At 43.5% G+C, this 22,086-nt stretch overlaps 1 protein-coding gene across 1 annotated transcript; it reads right to left on the bottom strand.

Moving 5' to 3' along the window:
- Positions 1–133: 133 nt before the first annotated feature.
- Positions 134–19,472, bottom strand: CSRP3 (cysteine and glycine rich protein 3). Its single transcript, XM_019742620.2, has 6 exons — positions 19,353–19,472; positions 9,839–9,978; positions 5,399–5,567; positions 3,595–3,727; positions 2,019–2,112; positions 134–469 (listed from the first exon to the last, which is right to left on the bottom strand). Exons 2-6 carry the CDS (start codon positions 9,948–9,950, stop codon positions 393–395), a joined length of 585 nt encoding a protein of 194 aa, XP_019598179.1. The 5' UTR covers positions 9,951–9,978; positions 19,353–19,472; the 3' UTR covers positions 134–392.
- Positions 19,473–22,086: the final 2,614 nt, after the last annotated feature.

The raw sequence follows: 22,086 nt of genomic DNA on the forward strand, positions 1-22,086 counted from the left end.
GTTTCGTCCTCCTCACTCCTTCCCCAGTTGACACAGAAAGTAGTATGTTCCTTGTAGCTAGTTTTTCCAACTACCTTTTTAGTTTTTGAAAACTCCCCTCTATTTGAAAGAAAAGATCCGGAGACATACAAGGTACCGATAAAACATTTATTTATTGCCTCATCCAACCCCAGGTATTGTAAATAATAAAGCATTGGTTGCAGATTAAACGCTTAATGGTTTTCTTCCAAAGGTCTCTTCTAGTTTTGGGTTTTAAAGACTATGATGATTTTTGAAGAGAAACACTGTCCAGCTACCAACCAGAGGATGTTTGGGGAAGGCTGTCCATCTGGGAAGGATTACTTGGAAAATATGCTTCAGGCGGATGAAAGATCTGAGAAATGGTGGACCTTTCATTCTTTCTTTTCCACTTGTTGTGTAAGGCCTCCAAACCCAATACCTGTAGGGCCAAAATTTTTGGCATAGCAAACTGCGAATGAAAAGAGAACAAGGGGGAGAGAATGGGCTGGTTAGCACATTATTTCAGATCCTTCCATCTGGATACAGCCCTTTCCCCCGTGAGAGACTTCCTTTTGATAAATGCATTCATAAACTAACTTGTAAGTAAACTGAACTCTTTTAGATTCGCCTCATAAAAATTGTTTATGAAGCTTTTCACTTCCCTGTTTTCACAGACATTTGCTCATTTAAGGCAACGTCATCTGGCCCGGGTTGCCTGCCGAGCGTCCTCCGCCACTGCCTCCTGCCTCTTTGGGCACCAGAATGACTCATGGTTCCTGGAATGAACCCTGATGCCCCCTTTGGTGTCTTTGTGCTCACTGCTTCCTGTTCCTGGAATGTCCATCCCCCCCCCACCCCCACCCCCGAAACCCACACTCCTCCTTCCAGGCCCAGAGGAAGCTTCTCTTCTAAGAAGCCTTCCCTCACAACCCAGGCCGAGCATTATTTTTGTATGCTACTGCATTGTGTACGGTCTGCTACTAGAGCTTTTTTTTCACTCGGAAATGCCATTATTTGTCGACATGTTGGTTTCCCTGCTGGCTACAACAATATTTGAGGGCTTTAAAGCCTATAAATGCTGAGGCGAGTGTTGTGTCTTCTACTGCCAAGAGAAGGTGACCATCAGTTCCCATTCTGTCTCATCACGGGGAAAACTTTGACAGCCCACGATCTGGATTAGGAACAGCCTCCCTGTGGCCCCCCTTTCATTGCTCTCCTCACCCCACTTGAACACACACATTTGGAGATCTTGCGACACCATTACTAAATGAACAGGTGGGAGGACCCCATTGAGAAACAGAACAGGCCTAGGAGAGGCTCTGAGGTTGAGGCCTTGACGCTAATGCATCCCTTCCTTTTCGTAGTGTCAGGAAAGAGCTGAGCCTCTGCCTCCTCCACGAGACAGGGATCATGGAGGCAGCTGGGGGCAGAGCTGCCAGGACCAGAAGGAAAACCTTGTGGGTTCTGTCTCTGTGATCAGTAAGTGATGGGTAACAACAGCAGGAATGTCAGGAAGGAAAGAGCGAGGGAGGGCGACACGGAGGGAGAGAGGGAAGGAAAACAAGGAAGAAAGGTAGATAAGTCTTGATGAACAGAAGAGGCCAGACTGGGTTCACCCCGCCCGCCCTGTCACCTGTGTGCCACTCAGGGACAGAGGGTATTTGGTTTTTTAGAAGAGAATGATGCTGCTTGTCCAGGCCTGTGGCCTCTCCCAGGACCAGAATCAGGGCCCTGCCTCCTCCGCTCCTCTCCCACCCTGGCACACAGATGCCCCGAACCACCGAGCGAGCCCCTGCATCAGGTCCCCCGCGTGCTCCACTGGGGAGGACCAGGGCTGGGGCAGGCAGCAGATTTCTTTCCCTTAGGTGGGTTTGTGCCCCATCCTGAGACCCCAAACCCTGCTCAGGCTGAGCAGCCATGCCTCCTGGCAGACCCAAATCTCTCGGCATGGATGCAACTGCTCCTCCCAAAGGACGCCCCTCGGGAAACATCTCAAGGGAGACTCCGGAACCACTCACCTTTGCAATAAAGTTCCCCATCTTTGTCAGTAACGTTTGTAGACTCTAGACTTTTCCCACAGATGGCACAGCGAAAACAGGTCTTGTGCCAAGGCTGAGGGGCACAGGAGAGCAAGAGAGTTACATATTTAATATGGCGGGCAGCATATTCTATTCCCATGGTAAGTCTGCTGACCAGCAGCATATAAAGGAATGCCACTGTCTTAATCATTCATGTACTTAATAGGTCCCCTGGGGTTTGAAGAAAATAAGATGCTAACTTGGCCAACAATTCTCAGAACTCCTAAAAATAAGCTTATCAAAGTGACTTCTATATATATTCCTTCAGAACAGACTAAATAGACAAGGGCCTCCCCTTTCTAAAAGACCAAAGAATAAACTGGAGAGGGGAACTTGGACTTGGGGCAGTGGGTAACATTTATGCTGAATATAAATCTAAAGGAAAAAGGGAAGAAATAATTATCCGGGTAATTCATCCTAATTTTAACTCTGTATTTTCAGCAGAAGAGAGTTGCATGGCTTGGATCATCCAGAAAATTGCCTGCCTGAGGCACATCTGCTTGTCTACCAGGCACAGCCTTGGGGTTCTCATATGTTCAGATGGCCAGTCTCCTGTTTGAAGTGAGACAGTTTCCATGGCCCTTCACCACTCACTTATTAGGTTGATGCAAAAGTAATTGCGATTTAGAAGGTTGATTGCAAAAACCGCAATTACTTTTACACCAACCTAATAGTACCGTGTTTCCCTGAAAATACGACTTAGCCAGACCATAAGCTCTAATGCATCTTTTGGAGCAAAAATTAATATAAGACCGGGTCTTATATGAGACTTGGTATTATATTATATTATATTATATTATATTATATTATATTATATTATATTATATTATATTATGACTAGGTCTTATATTAAAATAAGACCGGGTCTTATATTAACTTTGGCTCCAAAAGACGCATTAGAGCTGAAGGTCTGGTTAGGTCTTATTTTCAGGGAAACACGGTATGTGCAGGGTGTTTTGTTTTCATCGGGCCCAAATCCTTTGGTGAATACCCTGGCTTTAGGCCCGAAGCTGGAGTTCGTAAGTGTGCATTACTACCTGACATGTGATGACTCTCCCGATTGCCAGGACATTTGTGAGTGAGGATTGCTTCTTGCTGCTATGAGGTGTTTGCTCTATCCACCAGTGCTAATGCCAGCAGTAGATTGAGTTACGTAGTGGTGACAGTCTTCTGGATGACTCCCAGAGCTGTCCCCTTTCTGGAAGGACTGTGGACACTGCAGGGCAGGGGGCTTGTGCACCTCTATCTCCCGAGTTTCTAGGTGGGTACCCTCCACTTACTGGTCTAATGCTGGCTGCCACGAATTCATCAGTTCTAGTTTCCAAGGACACTTCAGGTGACAGTCACAGCCCAGGAAAGTGGGTGAGGTTGGATGGCTCCTAATTGGTCCCTCAGAGCTAAAGAAAATGAAGAGTCTGGTTCCCACCCACCCGCAGTTCCTACTTTCCTCTCTCATCCCTCCCAGCTGATCTAGTGGAATGAACAAATCCCGTTTGGCTCATATAGAAGTCCTTACCTTGCCACCTCCCATCACCTTCTCAGCAGCATAGACTGACTTTCCGCATCGAGGGCACTTCTCTGACTCCCCAAACTTGGCAGTGAACTTGGAAGGGTTGCTGGTGGTGGCTGAGCGTGCTGCCTTTGGGGACCTGATGGAAATAGACAGATGAACGAAACCTATAGACCTCCCTTGGCAGACAGTACTAGCTGTGTGACCTTGAGCAAGTGACTTAACTTTTCTGTTCCCTCAGACGCATCTGGAAAGCAGGGATAATCACGGTGCCTTCCTCCAGAGTTGTTGAAAGGGTTAAATGAGGTGACGTGAATAAAGCATTGAGAACAGTGCTTGCCTGGCATGTAGTAAGGGGTAATAAATATTTGCTGTAATTGGTTTAAACCTCTCCTTTCTGTTGCAAAACACTTAGCAAGTGTTCCATGTATGTTAGCTTGTATTATTGCCATTGTCATTATTGTGTTGTTACTGCTATGACTGTTTAGGTTTTTCTGAAGCCCATTTGGTCTGCTTTCTGAAATGAGTTATGAAAATATTTTAGGGCCAGATGGGATCTTGACAGTTGATACTAAACAAACCGTAGTCCAATGAGCTGATACATTCCTTGTCCCCATGTGAGCCGTGTCCCAGATAGAGGCACAATAGCAGCCCCTGTGTTTCTGTGTCTTTTGGTGTTTCCTTGTCCATTTATCACTGAGTCTCACCATAACCTCTAAAGTAAGCAGGGCTAGTTGGAGAAAAGTGAGGGTTAGAGGGACAACTGCTCATGCATGACGCAGGCAGCTCATGACTCGTGGAGCTGGGACGAAACCGAGCCCTCCAGACTCTTGCTCCTCTTTGTGCAGCATCATAAGAAAGCCCTAATATAGGAGAGAGTAAGCCTTGGGTAACACGTGGCAGAGGACACAATTGGTATCATCATTGTCTTCAAACAGAGTGCCCAGTAGGGAGTGAGTGATGAGAAAAATGAAAATGACTAATCACACATCCCTGTACTTTTCCAGGCTCTGCCATGGGCTCCTCTCTTAGAAGGGACCAGATGACTCTTCAGACGGTCTCACTTCTCTTTGGGACACTGCCTCAGTTAGGGTGTGCTTTTCTGCCCAATCCCACCACAAAGCCGAGCCCGGGTACCAGCTGGCCAGACAGCAGCTGCAGGTGAGTAGCTGTCAGTCTGAGGTCAGCAGCGTATTTGAGATAAAACAGACTGACTGGTAGAGAGAAGAGGCACAGTGTGATACCCAGCTTCCCTAGGATAATGTTGGGGGGAACCTCAGTCCTGTGTTGGCAGCAGGCAGCCAGGGAGACCCATAAAATGGTCATGATTGATTATTTACTCATGAGGAACACAGCACAACCCTGCAGACCCACTCCCCCTGTGATATGGATATTCTTCATCTTACAACCCAAGGGGAGACATCTTTTAGTGACAAGCACCTAACAAATGGCCATTGCTTCCCTGCCATATTTATGTGATTTACACAGAAACACCAAAGAGAAAAGAAGCTCCATGCAGTTTTGCGAAGGTCAAACAATGGAACATCTGTACATTCTCGGTTTTCTCTTGACATGCAAACCAAGGGCCTGGTGTAAAAGTAATTGCCCTTTAGAAAGGTAGATAATGTAAAGAGACTCTTCTGTGAGATGACACATTGTTAAAACTTGGTCAGACCGAGTATTCTTATTGTTGACCAGTCGACAATGGAGTCCATTCTCCCACTTCCAGAAAACGTTGCTATGGGAACATAATGAGCTGTCCTGATAACTGGGGCTTTCCTGGGGTGAGAGCAGTGGGGCAGTAACTCACTCTTGGAACTGGAGGCCCAGGTGTTCGCCCGTGTCAGTGCTGAGGCAGCCGGCGCCTTGTCCAAACCCGATCCCCTTGGGGCCGTACTTGCGCCCATAGCAGACCTTACAGTAGATCTCCGACTCATGAGCTGCGACGGTGGTGCTATCCAGAGCCTTCCTGCAGGCCACTGCCGGAGAAAGGGAGGGCACCGTGTTGGGCTTCGATTCCTCCCCGCCACCCTGCACCTCCAATTCCATGCGTAAGGCAAGAAACCCAGCACGAGGGGCCCTCCAGCCAAGGACACAACTTTGATTCCTGACCGAAGCATCTGTTCTGGGTTGTAGATTCCAAGGCACTTGTCATTTCACAGATGACGACATTGCAGCACAGAGAAGGGAAGTAAAGTGCTCAGTGGTACCCAGCTAGAAAGAGGTGGAATTAGAGCTGCGTGTGTGGTGTGGGACCAGCTAAGAATACTGTGTCTGAATCGGAAGAACCTGAGTTCCTGAGTGTCTTACCCTAAATGACATCAGGGAAGTGTGTGTGTGTGTGTGTGTGTGTGTGTGTGCGCGCGTGTGTGTGTGATGGTTGTGGGGGTGGGGTGGGGTGGTGCAGGGATAAGGGGCTGAGGCATGAGAGGAACTTATTTTTTTCTTAGTCATATCAGAATCAGAATTGAGCAGTTTCTTTCCTTATCATGGACTTTGAAGAGCACTGTGATATTCAAGGAGACAGTTGGACCCAGTTCTGGAAGCAGGAAGTGGGAGAGCTGGGTAGACCTGCCTCATAGATCCTTAGGCTGAGACTGGCCAGAGCCCCCTGGTCACTACATTGCCTAATGTAAAGTGTCCCCCATAACATCAAGTATGTAAGGCATGTCCCCATTTTTCCAAAGAGAAGATTTATAGAAAGAATCTTTTTGCCAGTCTGAAAACAACTTTTAAGGATGTAAAATGACAGTGTTAAATACCTACCTATAATAGTTAATTTAATAATATCAGTCAATCGTATATTGATTTGGAGATGTTACTGTTTTCTAATCTCCCACAAATTCGGGAAACAATTGTATCCAAACTCTGTCTCTGCATCTTCAGCGTCATCTCCCTCATCAACAGAGTGTGGCAGCTCATCTCCACTTCTGTCCGTGTCGCTGGAGAGGCAGCCCTGTTTGCACCTGAGTAGGAGGTTGTCAAATTCCAGATACCTGGAAATTGTATCTCGACAAGAATCTCCTATTAGCATAACATTAGGGCAGGTTTTTAAAAATATGTAGGATTTCCACAACTTAATAACTTGCTGAATTGCTTTGTAATAATGATCCTTCGAGGTTGTTTATAGTGATTTTCAGTGCTTATAATAGTGAGGTCATATCCCCAGGAATAAGAACACATGTGCATTCAATTTATTTGCCTCCTCTTTTTTTTTTTTTCCTACCAGTTTTGTGACGTGACCTCTGTAAGCAATTCAGCATTGAATGAGGTTGTTTCAGGCGAATATGCCTTCCTCAAAGGATATTTTATTTTAAAAAATTAAGTAACTGAATATGAGAGTGGGAGTAGATGAGAAGGAAGTGGCTAAGGGAGAATTGCTCAGAGGTTGGTGGTTGTGTGGCTGGGGAACAGGCATATAGAAGTTTATTAAGCAATTATGTCAATGTTATGCGTGTGAAAAATTCTGTTAAAAATGTTTTTCAAAGAAATAATGAAGTCATTGAGACACTGTCTTATAACATGAGAGATTTTATAAGGCTTTGAAAACAAGGGAAACCATTTTTATGAGGAATAATTTTTTTGGGGGAAAAAAAGCCTTATATTTGGGCATATGAGGTGTATACCTGTCTCCACCCTTCCTGTTGCTATGAGTTACCAATCTTTAGAACAATTTCTTAAATATTCATTGATGTTCTAGTCGCTGAGTTCCTTAAGGGCAAGACTTTTATCTTAATATCCTCAGAACAGGGCATGGAGTCTGGCCCAGAATTAGTCTTCTGTAAACATTTGTTGAATGAATGAATGAATGAATGAATGAATGAATGAATGAATGCATGCATGTGTGAATGGAAATCAGTGACTTGTCCACAGTTATACAGTGGTAAGTGGCAGAGCCATGACTGGCCTCAGATCTTTTGATTCCTGCCCCATTGCTCATTCCCACCATGCTCTGCTTCTGCCCTGTCATGCTCTGGCCAGTTCTGTAGCCACATCCTGGCTTCTGACCAGCTTTCATACACAGGCCCGGTAGAGCAGTGCTGTCCAATACCGTAGCCGTTGCCTGCCACAGGATGTGCTGTAACCGCAAAATGTACACTGGATTCCAAACAGTACGAACAACAAAGAATATACAATATTTTGTTGATAATGTGTATTTTGATTACACATTGAAATGACAACTTTGTCTCTATTGGGTTAGTTAAATAGAATGTTTTAAAATTAATTTCACATGTTTCTTGGTACCTTTTAAAACATGTAGTTACTAGAAATTTTAAATGGACACATGTGGCCTGTGTTATGTTTCATTTGGACTGTGCTGGTAGAGAGGATTAAGATTTGTCTAGAAATGCGGCAAACATGGGCCAGGGGACAAGTTTAGGTAGCCTCTGCCTCTGTGAATCCCATTTTCATCAATTATAGGGTGGCCTGTGGACAGGCAAGTCTTGTGATGACAAAATAAAAAAGTGTGCTTCTCTCTAGGATCCTTCTTCCCCTTTAGAAACTCATACTGCTCAGCTCCCCATCTGACCTGTGAGTTCTAAGGAAAATGTCAGAGGTTAAAAGGAATGGACCCCCAGTTGCTCAAATCCCTTCTATCCTGGCTCCATTGAACAGGGCATCCTCCTGCTGTCTGGTAAAGACCAGACACCCCTTACCGTGGAAAGCTTCTCTCTCATTTTCTGTTCCCACTCGGGTGTCAAAGTGGATCAAAGGAGAATGAAGGCCTAGAAGGCTGGCTTTCCACATCAAGAACTTCATTTTTCTTCTTGGAACAACCTGTATGGTAGGTATAACCCTCTCCATTTCATAGATGGGAAAATTGAGGCTTGATAGAGACATGACTTGCCTAAGGTCTCACAGTGTATGGCAGAACCCAGGTGCAAATCCTAATCATTTTTACTCCAGTGTTCTTTCCAATGTTCCCCACTCCTGTGCTTTATAAAGGACACTAGATTTTGGACAGCAGCCAGAGAGTTATGGGCTAAACTCTCAAGCAGTGACCTCTGGATAATTGTAGTAATAATAACAAATCTAGTGAATGTTGAACGGATGTGTTCAATGACTTAAAAATAATTTCCATTTATTAAAAACAAAGCATGAGTAAATCTGCCAACCCAATCACTCAGAACAGAATTTTCCCCTGTTCTTCAGTGATAATTATGTTTGCTGTGGGAGGCAAGGGATAATGGAAACGCCCGCTGCAGGGAAAATGTTACTATTTCTCACAGCTTAAGGATGGAGTGTCTCCTGCCCTAACAGATGGAGCACAATGCTTTACATTCTGTTTGAAACAGTTTGGGGGCAGTGTGACACCTTGCAGCCACTGGGCTGAGACATGGAAGTGGGGTGAGGGACTATGTGGGGAGGGGGTCTGCCAAATGTCTCGTAAATCTAACCCTTAAGCCAGACTTACTGAAGGGAAGCAAAGAAGGTAAGTAGCCAAAACAGACTGTTCTCCCAAAACAGGGCGAGCTGCTGAGAAACTGTGGAATGCAGTGGTGTCAAGGAGGCTGGATGGGGAGCCTGAAGATACAGGTTCTACTCCTGGCTCTGCTGAAGGTGCTCGTGATGTGGGCTCAAAGATGAAAAATGACTTGTCCAAAGTCACATGAGTCGGGCAAAGCCAGATTACCAGGTGAGCCACAGGGTCTCAAAGTTCCTCCAGTTTTAATGTTTGTGAATCTGTGTCTGGCAGGTGATGGTAAAGGATCCCTTTGTCAAGTTACTGGTGCCCAGGCGCTGAAACTCTCCCCTCCCCTTTCTGACTCTTGGAGAATTGGCACGTGTTGCCTCCGGTCTGACACAGGTTCTTTCTTAGGAAAAGCCAGTCCCAGCTGACTTCAGTGACAGCTGGCCACTGGGAAAGAAACCTAGAGCCAGATCCGTCCTGGCTGCAGCTAAGTAATGGCTGTCTTTCTCTGCCAAGTCACACTTTGTAAATGTCGCCACTGGGATAGTTTTCACCACTGAGAGCAGTGGCAGGCCAGCTTGTTCTGACTTTGAGCTTCAGGGAAACAGCCTCTGAGCTGGGCAAGAGGTAGAGAGAGGGTGCTCACGACAGCACCCTCCCTTCCTAAGGTGGGGCCTACAAGTGATAGTTGTAACCAGTTCCCAGGGATGCCAACCAATGTTGCTGGCCCCGGGACCATACTCAGAGACGCACTAATATACAGGATCTGTGGCTAAATGTGAACTCTGAAATGCCTTCTGGATGCTCTGGGGCCCTCATGGTGTTCACCCAACTCACTGCAGTGGAAACAGGTCTTGTGGAAACTCCTTCCATTGCACTGGATCTCTTCTGCGTGATAGACTGTCTTTTCGCAGGCTCCGCATTTTGCTCCTCCACCCCAGTTCGGCATCTTGAAGACTCTCTGACCAAGGTCAAGTCTAACAGGACATAAAGCAAATGCCCTAATGTTAGTCCTCGGGAGTGAACCAATCACTAATAATGCAGTGATCTGAAGATGAGGATACAGCCCCAGTTTGTTCGGTGGTTTGTTCGTGTCATTCATTCATTCATTCATTCTTTCATTCATTCAGCAAATAGTTGCTGTGTGCAACTCATTGAATAAGGCTCTGAGCAAGTCACTTTACTACTTTGGGATTCAGTTTCCTCGGGTTAAATTTCAAAAGCACTTGCTCTTGTGTCCCTCACAGGGTACTTGGAAGGAATGGATGAGTAATTTTGTGTATATAAAATTATATACACATATTAAGTATTATAATTTTTTCCATCTAGGGTTTTTAAAAATTATTCCATCAGGAGTGGCAATAATCTGTGAAAGTGGTATTATCTTCTTATCTAGTTCTGTGCTTCTTGGTTCTCCTCGGATCTTGCTAGTTTGCAGACCTGGTTTGGTAGATCTGGGGAGAGGCAGGAAATTCTGCATTTCTAACAGGCTCCAAGTGGTGCTAGTCCTGCTAGGAGTGGATCACACTTTGGGTAGCAAAGGTTTAGCTAATCTTGCTGATATGAATATATACTATATAAATATCCCGTTCAGATGTATTCCTCCCACTCGTTAATTCCATTTTAAAGAACTATCATTGCCCAGGCAGTAGGTTCTATTGGCACTGCACTACGTCAGTGGTCTGGAAACCCACCTTTTGTTTTCAGGGCTACTCACAGCTTACTGTGTGCATTCAGATGAACCATATAGCTTCTCTCACAGCTGTCTTCCCGCCTATACTATAAAGAGAGTCATTCTCTTCCCTGCTGCTTCACAGTGTTGTTTAGAGGACCAAACGACATGATGTGCAGAAAGGTACTTGTCAGAACTCGCAGTGCCAGGTGTGACCGCAGGAGCCAGGTGACGATGCTGTGTGACTTCCATAGCCTCTGAGTACATTCTGCTGCAAGGAGCTGCTGATATAACCACAGCCCTGAGACAGCCGTGTCTCCTCACCAGAGAATTATGTTTAAGAGATACTTAAACAAGGAGAGGCATCAAAAATTTTTTTCTCTTTCTTTCTGTCTGCGTGTAAATATGAATCCAGTTCTCAGTTTCTCCAGAGAACTCACATATGCCATCAGGACTCAGTGAAATTTCTGGAATCCTGCCCGCCGCAGGGGGGCTGAATTTTCACTGGGGTCCTTTGGTGTCTAAGAAGCTTGGTGTGTCATCTTGTCATCGCCACCAAGCATTATCAGGCCATTCCGGTGGCTGCTTCTGACCTTCCTTTCCCTTCTGGGAAGACAGTCACCTTTCTGTCATAGTTGGTGGTTCCCACTCAGCCCTCCTGGGTCACTGGTCAGGAATGTGTGTCCCAGACTCATAACAAAGACGGGGTTTGCTCAGAAACGGAGGGTAAGTAGCAAGCCGACTACTGAACCTGCTACTAGCACCGCAGGGAACATCTCTACCTAAATGTCCCTACACGGAGCTTTTCCCCACTTAAAACAACAGTGTGAAGTTAATCAGGAACATCCTATCTTTCCCCTCAGAGACGCAGGCTTTTATTCAGTAACATTTCAGTAAATAACATTTTACAAAAGAAACATTTAGTGCTTCTATTTCTATAGTTCAGGTTGTGTAGTACAGTGGAAAGAGCAATGGATTTTGAGTTGAAAGGCTTGGGATCAAGTCAGCATTCATTTACTCATTCATTCTCCATGTACTTACTGCCTGTATTGAGCACTGCACCGGGTACTGGTGAGGGGTTAAGGGGAGGAAAACATAAAAATCAGTAATTTGTGTTTCCTAGAATTGAGAAGCCCAAGTTCTAGTGAGGGAGATAGGCAGGAACAAGAATACTGCACCAGAGAAGAGTCTTGTGAGAAGTGCCATGAAAACTCAAAGGAGAGAATGGCTACCCACACTTACATTGGGCATGAAAATTGAGTTTTTGGAGGATCACAGAAGACGGCTCATCCAAATGGGGTTTTGAAGGGTGTCTAAGAGTTCCCCAGATAGAGGAAAGTGGGAAGAACACTTCAGGCAGAGAAAAGAGGACACAGAAAGGCTTAGGGGCCTTAATGTCCCTGAAAAGAGCCCAAACTGTTTATTTTTTACTCTATTAAAATTTTTAGGACTTTTAGGATTTAAATAGATTTTCAAGATTTACCAACTCCCTCATTTACAAACAAAGTGACACATAAGAAGTAAACATTTCGGAGTATTCTCTTGGCTATTTTCTTTTTCTAAGAACCACCCTTCTCTGATTAAAGATGTTATAATCTCTGGAAAAGAGTCGAACACATAATTTTGCTCACGTTCATTTTGATCCTGAGTTTCAAAATAGTATAAAACAGAGGAGAAATGTAATATACACCTGGGAATGTGACAGTGACACTTGTGAAATTAATGATGTGGAAATCTTCAATGAAAACAACCCTAGGTCAAATTTCTCATTTCAGATCTCCAGTGGAGATCGTATTGGCATGTACTGCAAGTTAATGGGAGAGAGATATGACTCGTGCGTGTGTGTGTGTGTGTGTGTGTGTGTGTGTGTGTGTGTATTCAGCAATTGCCTAGAGATGATACTTTTTCAGAGTGAGGATAAGATTACAGATAATACCTTCTTCACAAAGTAATGTATCCGAGCACAGGGTTTTTTTTGTTTGTTTAAGTGATCATAAATCTCTGATATATATATATATCAGGACTTGAAACCCAAAATAGAAATCTATAAGCATTCTATTAAACAGGTACTCAGTTCCATTTCTAAAGATGGAAATGTAGCTATGGAGGCCAACCATAAAAGACCTCTCTAATATTGTTCTTCCAATGCTCAAAGGCCAAAAGGCAAAGGGTATTGTAAAGCATCCTGAATTGAAAGACACAGGTTCTAGTCTTGACCTTGTGACCTTGAACTTGGGTGAAAAATGGCGATAATACCATTTCCTGCACAGGACCATTATGAAGGTCATAGAAATATGATGGGATTTAAAGCAGTACAGTAGCTCCCCCCGGGTCCCCATCTACTGGGGATATGTTCTAAGACCCCCAGTAGATGCCTGAAACCGTAGATAGTACTGAAACCTGTATATATATGGTTTCACTTAAAGGAAGCACTTTACGGCTTCCCTTTGGCACCTCCAAGTTGCTGGCATCACTGCTCTTGCACCTTGGGGCCATTATTAAATAAAATAAGGGTTGCTTGAGAATAAGCACTGTGTTCCACAACAGTTGATCTGATAACCAAGACGGCTATTAAGTGACTAACAGGCGGGGCGCACAGACAGCATGAATACGAGATTTAAGTCCTGAGAGAGACTACGCCAGATTTCATCACGTTACTCAGAACAGCAAGCAATTTAGAACTTATGAATTGTTTACTTCTAGAATTTTCCATTTAATATTTTCAGACCGAGGTTAACTGTCGGTAACTGAAACCACAGAAAACAAAACTGCATAAGGGGACTACTTTATTGAGGAGGAATTATTCAAAGACAAGGCATCGTTGCCCCCTTTATTTCAGGGTGTTCAAATAGCAGCAGTTTGCTCATTGAGTCGCTGTGATTTGAAAGCACATTTAGGTCCTGGCTTACATACCTAACCTTTTTAGCCTCCTGCATTGCTTTGGAATTCCTGTGTCTCAACACTCCCGTAGCCAGGCCCAGTATGTGAGTTTACGCTGTCAAGATACCAAGGGATGGGCCATTTGTTTATCAGCGTTGCCTGGCACAGGCAAGGGTCATTGAAGGTGGGACACCAAATATAGGCTTGCCTGTCACTCAGCCCCATTTGTCCCCTGGGTCACAATCTCTATCCCATCACCTGGCACTACTTCCTGGGCCAGTCCCGGAGACGGCTGCATTATCAGAGATGAAGGCATGGCTCAGGATAGAAATGGGGACAGCCTGAGATTTACGAGGATAAGCTAGAATGCAGGCCCTCCAACGTCAGCTAGGGAGAGGGTGGACGCCAGACTTTTGGATTCCCAGGTCCCAGTGAGAGACGACCTGTATAGACTTGTTAACAAATAACGCTGTGGACGAGATTATACTGGGAATGTACTACCGTGGGAGCTGGGAAAAGCAGTGGATAAGATGCAGGAGGCCAAGGTCTAGTTCTCTCTTGCCTCTTCGAAGCTGTGTGATCTTGGAAAACCATCCAAGCGCTCTGAGCTTCAGCAGCTTCTCTAAAACGGGCATACTAGGCCTACCTGTTTCAGTATGGCTGGGAGGATTGTAACAGTTCATGTACAGCAAATCACTTTGTAAACTGTAGAGTAGTATAAAATGTAAGAGCTGATTAGTTCCACAATCACGCTAAGTTTCAGTTATCAATCTGAATTTTTTTAAAAGAGTAACCCGTTGTGTCTCTTAGGCACATTCTTCCTAATCCAACTTTCTTTCTTTTTTTTTCTTTAACTACCAATGATGAAGCTGACTGGTGACACCTTAGGGCAAAAGTGGGTGGGGTAGATAAAATAGCCGCTGAGTGATTCAGTGTCTTCTTTGCAGGGGACCACTGAAGAATCTTAGACCATGACTTTGAGCAGAGACTGCAAGCAATAATGCTGTTTTCAGCTCGTCAGCTCAGTGTCGGTTCATTTGGTCACCCTGCTGGATGTCTGACTCCACATAGATGAGCTAAATTCCACATAGTGAGTCTATACTGACTGGGGCAAATATTTTCAATCATAGAAACTTGTATCTGGGATCTATGTGATAATCGTAACTAATATAATAATATTATTATTGAAGCTAAAGTATGTCTGGACATCAGCCCTTGGGCCAGGCACTGTGTCATAGCTCATTTAATCTTCACAGTAACCCCTCACTGTAGGTAATATTACAAAATTTACTTTAGAGATGGAGAAATGGAGTTTTAGGAAAATCACATTGCCCGGTTGTCTAATTGGAACTTGGGTCTCTCTGACTCCAAAGCTGTGTTCTTATGATAACGTTAATTGCTATTGATTGTTTACTATGCACCAGTTGCCTTATATATATGCACTATCTTTAGTACCACAGACCTGCAGAGAAAATGTTGTTATCCCCATTTTGCAGATGAGAAAAACTGAGACTCAGAGAGCTTAAGTGACTTATCTGAAGTCACCCTGCTAGAAAGTGGCAGAGTTGCAATTCAAACCCCCGTTAGGCTGGTTCTATATCCCATGTCTGTCCCTGCTTACAACACACTGGAGGGGGACAAGGGACAGCACCTCTATTAACCAAACTTAGCAGTTGACAGGAATTGGTATCTGATTGACCCATTGTCTCTCCATGGGACAAACAGAGTACTCATGGGTGGGAATAACAGGGAGACTGAATTCAATGCAGTAAAATAAAGGACTTTCTAAGAGTCAGTGCTCTTCAAACATGGAAAAGTCTCCTTTGGGACTGGAGGGTGCTCGCTCTCTATTGATTTTATCTTTACCGCGGATGGATGTCCAAGTGGCTGCAATGTAGTGAAGCCCTTTCAAGCGTCCTTCAAGCCGTGAGACAGATTTAGGGATCTCAGATGACTGGAGCCTCACCTGGCAGAAATGCCGCCCGATGGCATCCCCTCTCAAACATGGCTTCTTCTCTATTCTCTTAATCCAGGTAAGAGAGACAACGTAGCATAGTGGGCAAGCACAGGCTTGGGGAAGAACCAGACCAGGGTTCAAAAAGCACTATCTGTTGGACCTTAGGCAAATTGCTCAAAATCTCTGAACCCAGGGTCCTCATGCATAGAAACACAGGATGAGAAGACATGTCTTAGCAAGTTGTTTGCAGTTTAAACAAAATACTAGTCCTGACAACGGTACTGTCTATGAATGCATAATACATAGCAGGTGTTTAATAATTTCAGTTCCTTTCATGATTACTATTATTGCTATTGTTAATATTTATTTTTTTGAATATTTTTTAATTAGTTTCAGGTGTATAAAACAATGCACTAGTTAGACGTTTCACCCCTCAAAAAAGGGATAACCTCCTTCTCCCAATCTGTTGCCCCTCTGACACCGTATATATCTATTACAATGATTGTTAATATCTTATCTCTTTTTTAAAAATCCATTTTCTTAAAATAAGCAAATTTCTCTTGGCTTTTTCTTTGTGGTCCTTCTGGTTCAGACTGTGAACCAACTCTGTTTCTCAGCCTCCAGCATGTGCTGCACCAGGAACAGATGCAGCTCGCAGCGGGGAGAATCAGGCCCCTTGTGTGGGGATCAGGGTGCCTAATGCCAGGGACCTCATGGTAGGCAAGGACCTCAGCCTATGGCCTGGGACAGCCACTTCCTCGCTTTGGCAGCTCTGGTGCCTAACACCAGCTGACCTCTCTGGTGACCTGTGCTTTAGAAGCAGTGAGCCCAAGCAGAGTCCCTCCACAGGGCCCAGGGGAACCATGGCCTACAGCTTCCCTGTGTGGGGCATTCAAGGTCAGTGGCTTCCTCTCAAACTTCGGAACAGATTGTAAAGTCCCCCATGAAGAAGCCCTTTCACAAAGCCTGAGAAGCATAGGTTTCTTATTCTCAGCACAGAAATAAACCCAAGTGTTGGCTCTCATCCCTTTTAAACTTAGACACGGTAGGCACGTCTGCCCATTACACTAGGCTGTCACATGCAGGTCATATTACATCTTTTCTTAAGTTATCTCTGAAGTGTGGCTGACTTTTACTCTCAGAAACTCACTGTGTTCTATTTTGACCTTTGTAATTTGTGTTTAAAGATCACATTGCACCCAGGGTTACAACCTGACTCTGTCACTTTCTAGCCGTGTGTGACCCTTAATAATTATTTTGTTTCCTTGACCTTTTGTTTCTTCCTCGAAGAATGACTTCTCCCATGGCTCTTTGTGACAGTTAGATAAGCTAATATTGTTTCCCGCCTTCACAGGTCAGTAAACAACCAAAAATCATGATTAACCCTTTCCCATGAGTAGGTTCTTCTTGAGGCTCAGAGTAGGTTTCCAACCTCCACGGCCCTCAAGACAATCATTGTCTTCCGTCCTGCGTTTCTTCACTGCAATGAATAACTACAGTTTTTCACATTTGAAGGCATCACATTTCTCTCTGTCCGTGAAGCCCCACCCTGGATACAGTATCTGCAGATATCTGAGCAGCATCCTTGTAATTGGAAGTCTGCCTGCCTCAGGAGTTGTATTTCTGTGTATTGTATTCCTAGTCTGGATCCTTCCTCTTGTAAAACAAATTAATCATGTAACAGCTTGTTGTTCACTCTGACCTCTGGACTCATCATCACCACACTCTTACTTAGCAAGAAATCCTCCTGCAGTCGATCAGGTTTGGTCCTGGGCCTTTTCCCAAAGGCCTTGCCTATTTGTACAGTTTTATTAAGCTTTACGAAGTACTTTCCTACACTTTATCTCATTTGATTCTAAAAAATCCCTTTGTGATAGATGGCCTTACCTTAATTTTAATGCTCAGAAAATGGAAACTTAGAGAAGTTACGTGATGGTCAGAGTGAGAATTTGAATTGCCTCTATGACTGATGCTTTTCATTTTCTTCTATCTCTTTCTTCAGGTTCCCAGGATTTCTGAATTTGTGTTCTACCAAGAATCTGTATCTACTTTTTCCAATAGGATTGTGGCTATTCATTTGCCTGTTGAATGATCCTGCTGACTCTTCCTTAGTCTTTCTCTCTGTTTCTCTTTCCATCCTGCCCCCTGGCCTGCCTACCCTTTCTCTAATGGATGGCCTGTGCGTGCGGGCTGTAGCTCACCTGTCTGCCTGGGCTGGAGAGGACACAGAGCCCTGGGGGTCAGGTGCACTCCCTGCCCATAGCCAGGGCTCATTTTAAGGACTGGGTTGTTCAGAATGGAATCAAAGCCAAGCCAGAAGAATCCCTTATATTTTCTGGGTCATTAAGCAGTTTTACATACAGAGTGATGAATTGGACATACGCAACATTGAGATTCAGCCCCCAAAATGTACTGAGGACACAGGCTGTTTCTATTCCCCCCCTTCCTGCTGTTCATGCCCATTCTTCTCGGCGTTGTGTGAGGGCTGCCTGGACCTCCCCAGCCCAGACACAGGAGATGGTCAGTGCAAGCTCACTGACTTGCATTGCATTGCACTGTAGAGAAATAAGCTTTCTCCCAACTGGTTCGTCTAACTTCTGCTTCTTGGGTGAATCACTGCCCCAACTCAGGGGTGGGAACAGAAATTAGAGGCGGTAGCTTTGATCTTTGGACAACGTCTCCACTCAGACCATCCCTTAAAACCACTTCTCAGTTCTCAGTCACACTCATGCCTGTCATTCACTGGGATGTTTAAAAAAAAAAATCCTTGGCTGAAATCTAGAGGAAATACTGGGACTCACCCCCTCATTCCCAGCTGGGAATTACCCTCTCACTAAACAGAGCTTTTAATGGATTTTCAACATACCGTGTTTCCCCGAAAATAAGACCTAGCCAGACAATCGCTCTAATGCATCTTTTGGAGCAAAAATTAATATAAGACCTGGTCTTATTTTACTTTAAGACCCAGTATAATATAATATAATATAATGTAATGTAATGTAATATAATGTAATGTAATATAATATAATATAATATAATATAATATAATATAATACCGGGTCTTACATTAATTTTTGCTCCAAAAGACGCATTAGAGCTGATGGTCTGGCTAGGTCTTATTTTCGGGGAAACACGGTAGCTATGTCTTTTTCAGATCCTGTTTTGATTAATTTAAATTATTAAAAGCAAGCCTGTTGCTGAACATCCCTGGGATAGAAAATTCACTTTAAACTAACAAACTTGAATGAGTATTTTCTATGTGCAAGACAGGGTATGTTGAACTGTAAGAATCTCAGTCATTCACTCATACCTCTGGAGTAGCATCGATTCCCTGTATGTTGAGCCCTGGAAAGCTGGATTCTGCCGTATTGTCTCTATAATACCACTTTATAACTGTGCAGTACTTTACAGTTTAGAAAAATGTCACTACAGCCATATTGATCCTTGCAAAAAAGACGAAGAACATGTGGGCAGGAACTTTCTCAAAGTCACACATCCATTCATTATATAATTCTAGGATGAGAATGCAGGTCTTTGGACTCAGACAACAGGAAACATTCCACCATGAAAATAGTTTTAGACCAAAAATAATCCCTTACTCATTTCTCTGTGAGGTTCCCTCAAACCCCCAAATGTCGATCGCCCTTGTAGGAGTTTTCTAAACAACTGCTAAGCCCACATCAGAGTCCGGCATAACTTGAGTCTCCTCACATAGAACCAGAGTGGAGGATGGAATGTGGGATGTGAAACACACCCTTACTCTATGGGACCTTTCACAGTACCAACCAGCCACCAAGCCAGCAGCCCACCCCCAGCCCAAACACCTGCTTCGCTCCACTTACCTGCCTGGGTGGTCTCTGTCAGCTCAACTGAGTAAAAAGGAGGACTCTCCTCCTCTTTAAATAAATGGAGGCCGTCACCAGCCTTGGCCTGTGGAGGGAAGGGCGGGAGGGAGGCTGAGGGGAGAGGGGGAATGAGACACGAGAAACACAACTGCTATCAGAGGCTGAAAATAGCCTGTGACCAAAGCCCTGAGTTTTGTTCCACCCCCCCCACCCCCACCCCCACGCCAGCTGTGAGGCCCTTGGAGAACAAAATGGCTTGGGTTCTGTTTTAATTGCCAATCGCCCATGGCAACAAGGGATCAATTTGTGGCGGGTAAATTTCTGACCAAGTGGTTGGCACAGGAACAAGAACAAAGAAGAATTTTATGTCTAAAATCATTTTTCCAGGCTGTTCCTCCCCTGACCTTCCTGGAAATCAATGTGAGGTACCTGAAAATGAATCATGAGCCATATCTGAGAGCCCTCTGGAACTCCAAGCCACAGGTCAGTACACTCGTGAAGAGAACTCAGAGCTAAAAATAAGAGTGATGGGTGTCTGAAACGATACTTAGATAATCTCTTCAAAGAAGCTTGGGGGAAAAGGTCAGCTGATCATCAGGGTCCTGTCACTCCACGGCCTGCCATCTTATGAAGAACAGTTTTCTCTCAAAAGTTTTGAGTTACTTTGCTCATTATCTGTCTCCGCTTAAGAATTTAACATAACAATGCATCGTATTTATGACAAGTCTTGATAAGTCTCTGTAAACTCACATTTGGAGATCTACTTTCTCTTTGCCTGGTCTGTACATATTTTTGGCTTTGATCAAGCATCAAGGACTCATGAATTATAGGATTTGATAGTTGACCAGAAGTTCAGAGATTTAATAGACTAATTCTTGTTAATCTTTATGTTGTGGCTGAGCTAACTGAGGCAGCTAACTTGTTCAAGGCCAGACAGTAAGTCATTGGCAGATGCCACATTGAAATTCAGGTCATTTGTCTCTCAGGTGAAGGTACTTTCCACTAGGGTTGACCTGAATGTTGAGGTTGGGTGTAGGAAATAACTAATTGAGGGGTATATAAAATCCAGCCTTTCAAATCAGCCATATTAGCCCTTTAGTTACATGCACACAGGAAAAAATAAAATAGTTGAGTGATGGAATATTTCACTATAAAGGAGATCGTGGTAATTTCACAAATATAGGCACATCACAACCTCCTATGAGATATCCTTGGTCTATGCTTTGCAAAAATGTATTATCATAGAAATGGGAAAATAGTGAGTACTCTAGAATGTTAAATTTAGAAGGGACTTTAGAAGTCTCCTAGGATAGCAACTTTCAAATTTCGTGGGGTTTTTTAAAAAATTGATAATACTTTTTTCTATAGATAATATTAAATGGAACATCAATATATAAAGCAGATAAAAGAATTTCCGTGCTTGAAATAAACAGGTGGTCTAGTAGTCCCACTCACATAACCTTTTCCTGAACCCACAAAATGGCTTCTAAAATACTTTTTTGGAACAAAATATTAAAGGCATAACTATGGCCCACCACTTTTATTTTATACATACAGATATTAAGGTCCACAGAAGAGATTTATTTGCTCAAGGGGAGATGCAATGTATACAACAGAATTATTTCTGGAGCCAGAAATCTGGGTTTGACTAATGTCTCTGACACTTAAAAAATGTTTTCTAATTACACAAGTAACACAGGAATGCACTTTTATTGTGAAAGATTAAACAATAATGATGTATTTAGGGTAAAATGTACAAGTGCCCTCCCATAATCCTACTCTCCTTTCCAGAGTTAATAACTGACAATATTTTCGGTTTCACTAACTTGAGTCATCTTTTAAAAGGGGATTTTAGTTCATTCACATTTATTGTGATTTTGGATACATATGGACTTATTCCTTGCATCTTATTGTATGTTTTATTTTTATAACGGTTCTTTTTTCTTTTCTGGCTTTCTAATAATAGTTTACTTTGTGCTGTGTTTTCTCTTATGAATTAGAGAAGATTCTCTTCCTCTAATTTATAAACTAATGCCACAATGAATATATGTTTTTATTAACATATAGATTTAATTGGTAGCCATTTTCTGTTTTCTTCCGTGAAATGAGAAACTTATAGAACCTCAGCACACTTTCACCATCATCACGTTGCCCTCTTCCTTCACCTTGACCTTGTAATTACACACCTGCCCACCACCTCCCATGTGTAGATCATCTGGGATTTTAGTTCCAGGTTGTAATTAGGTTTGCTCAGTATGCATCTGTAGTTATTTAAACCTAATTATAAAGTTTACTGCTTTCTTCATTCAATGACTATTTCTTGTATGTTTTTTATATCTTACATTTTTAAGTGAGAGAGAGAAAGTGAGAGAATGATTCTTAATGAATTAATTGAAAGAGTGTGCTGGAAATGAACAAAAATCTCACATCATTCAAAAGGTCTTCCTAATAATTTGCTAGACTGCCATAACAAACACCATACACTGGGTGGCTTAAACAACAGAGATTTATTTTCTCACAATTTCTGAAACCAGAAGTCCAAGACCCAGGTATCAGCAGGGCTGGTTTCTTCTGAGGCCTCTCTCATTGGCTTGTTAGATGGCCATGTTCTCCACATGCTTTCATAAGGTCTTCCTCCTCTAGTATCTGTGTCCTAATCTCTTCTTATAAGGACACCGGTCATGACGGATTATGGCCCATTCACATGACCTCATTTTACTTTTAAAGGAAC

Source organism: Rhinolophus sinicus, linkage group LG06, assembly GCF_036562045.2.
Source record: "Rhinolophus sinicus isolate RSC01 linkage group LG06, ASM3656204v1, whole genome shotgun sequence".
Lineage (NCBI taxonomy): Eukaryota > Metazoa > Chordata > Mammalia > Chiroptera > Rhinolophidae > Rhinolophus > Rhinolophus sinicus.

What these genes read in the sequence shown, in the direction of transcription:
- CSRP3 (XM_019742620.2), bottom strand. Translation starts at nt 9,950, where the DNA reads ATGCCGAACTGGGGTGGAGGAGCAAAATGCGGAGCCTGCGAAAAGACA. An exon ending in CAAGACCTGTTTCCACTGCA is followed by an intron (nt 5,568 to 9,838) that starts GTGAGTTGGGTG and finishes TTTCTCCGGCAG; the next exon opens with TGGCCTGCAGGAAGGCTCTG. An exon ending in AGGTGATGGGAGGTGGCAAG is followed by an intron (nt 2,113 to 3,594) that starts GTAAGGACTTCT and finishes TGTGCCCCTCAG; the next exon opens with CCTTGGCACAAGACCTGTTT.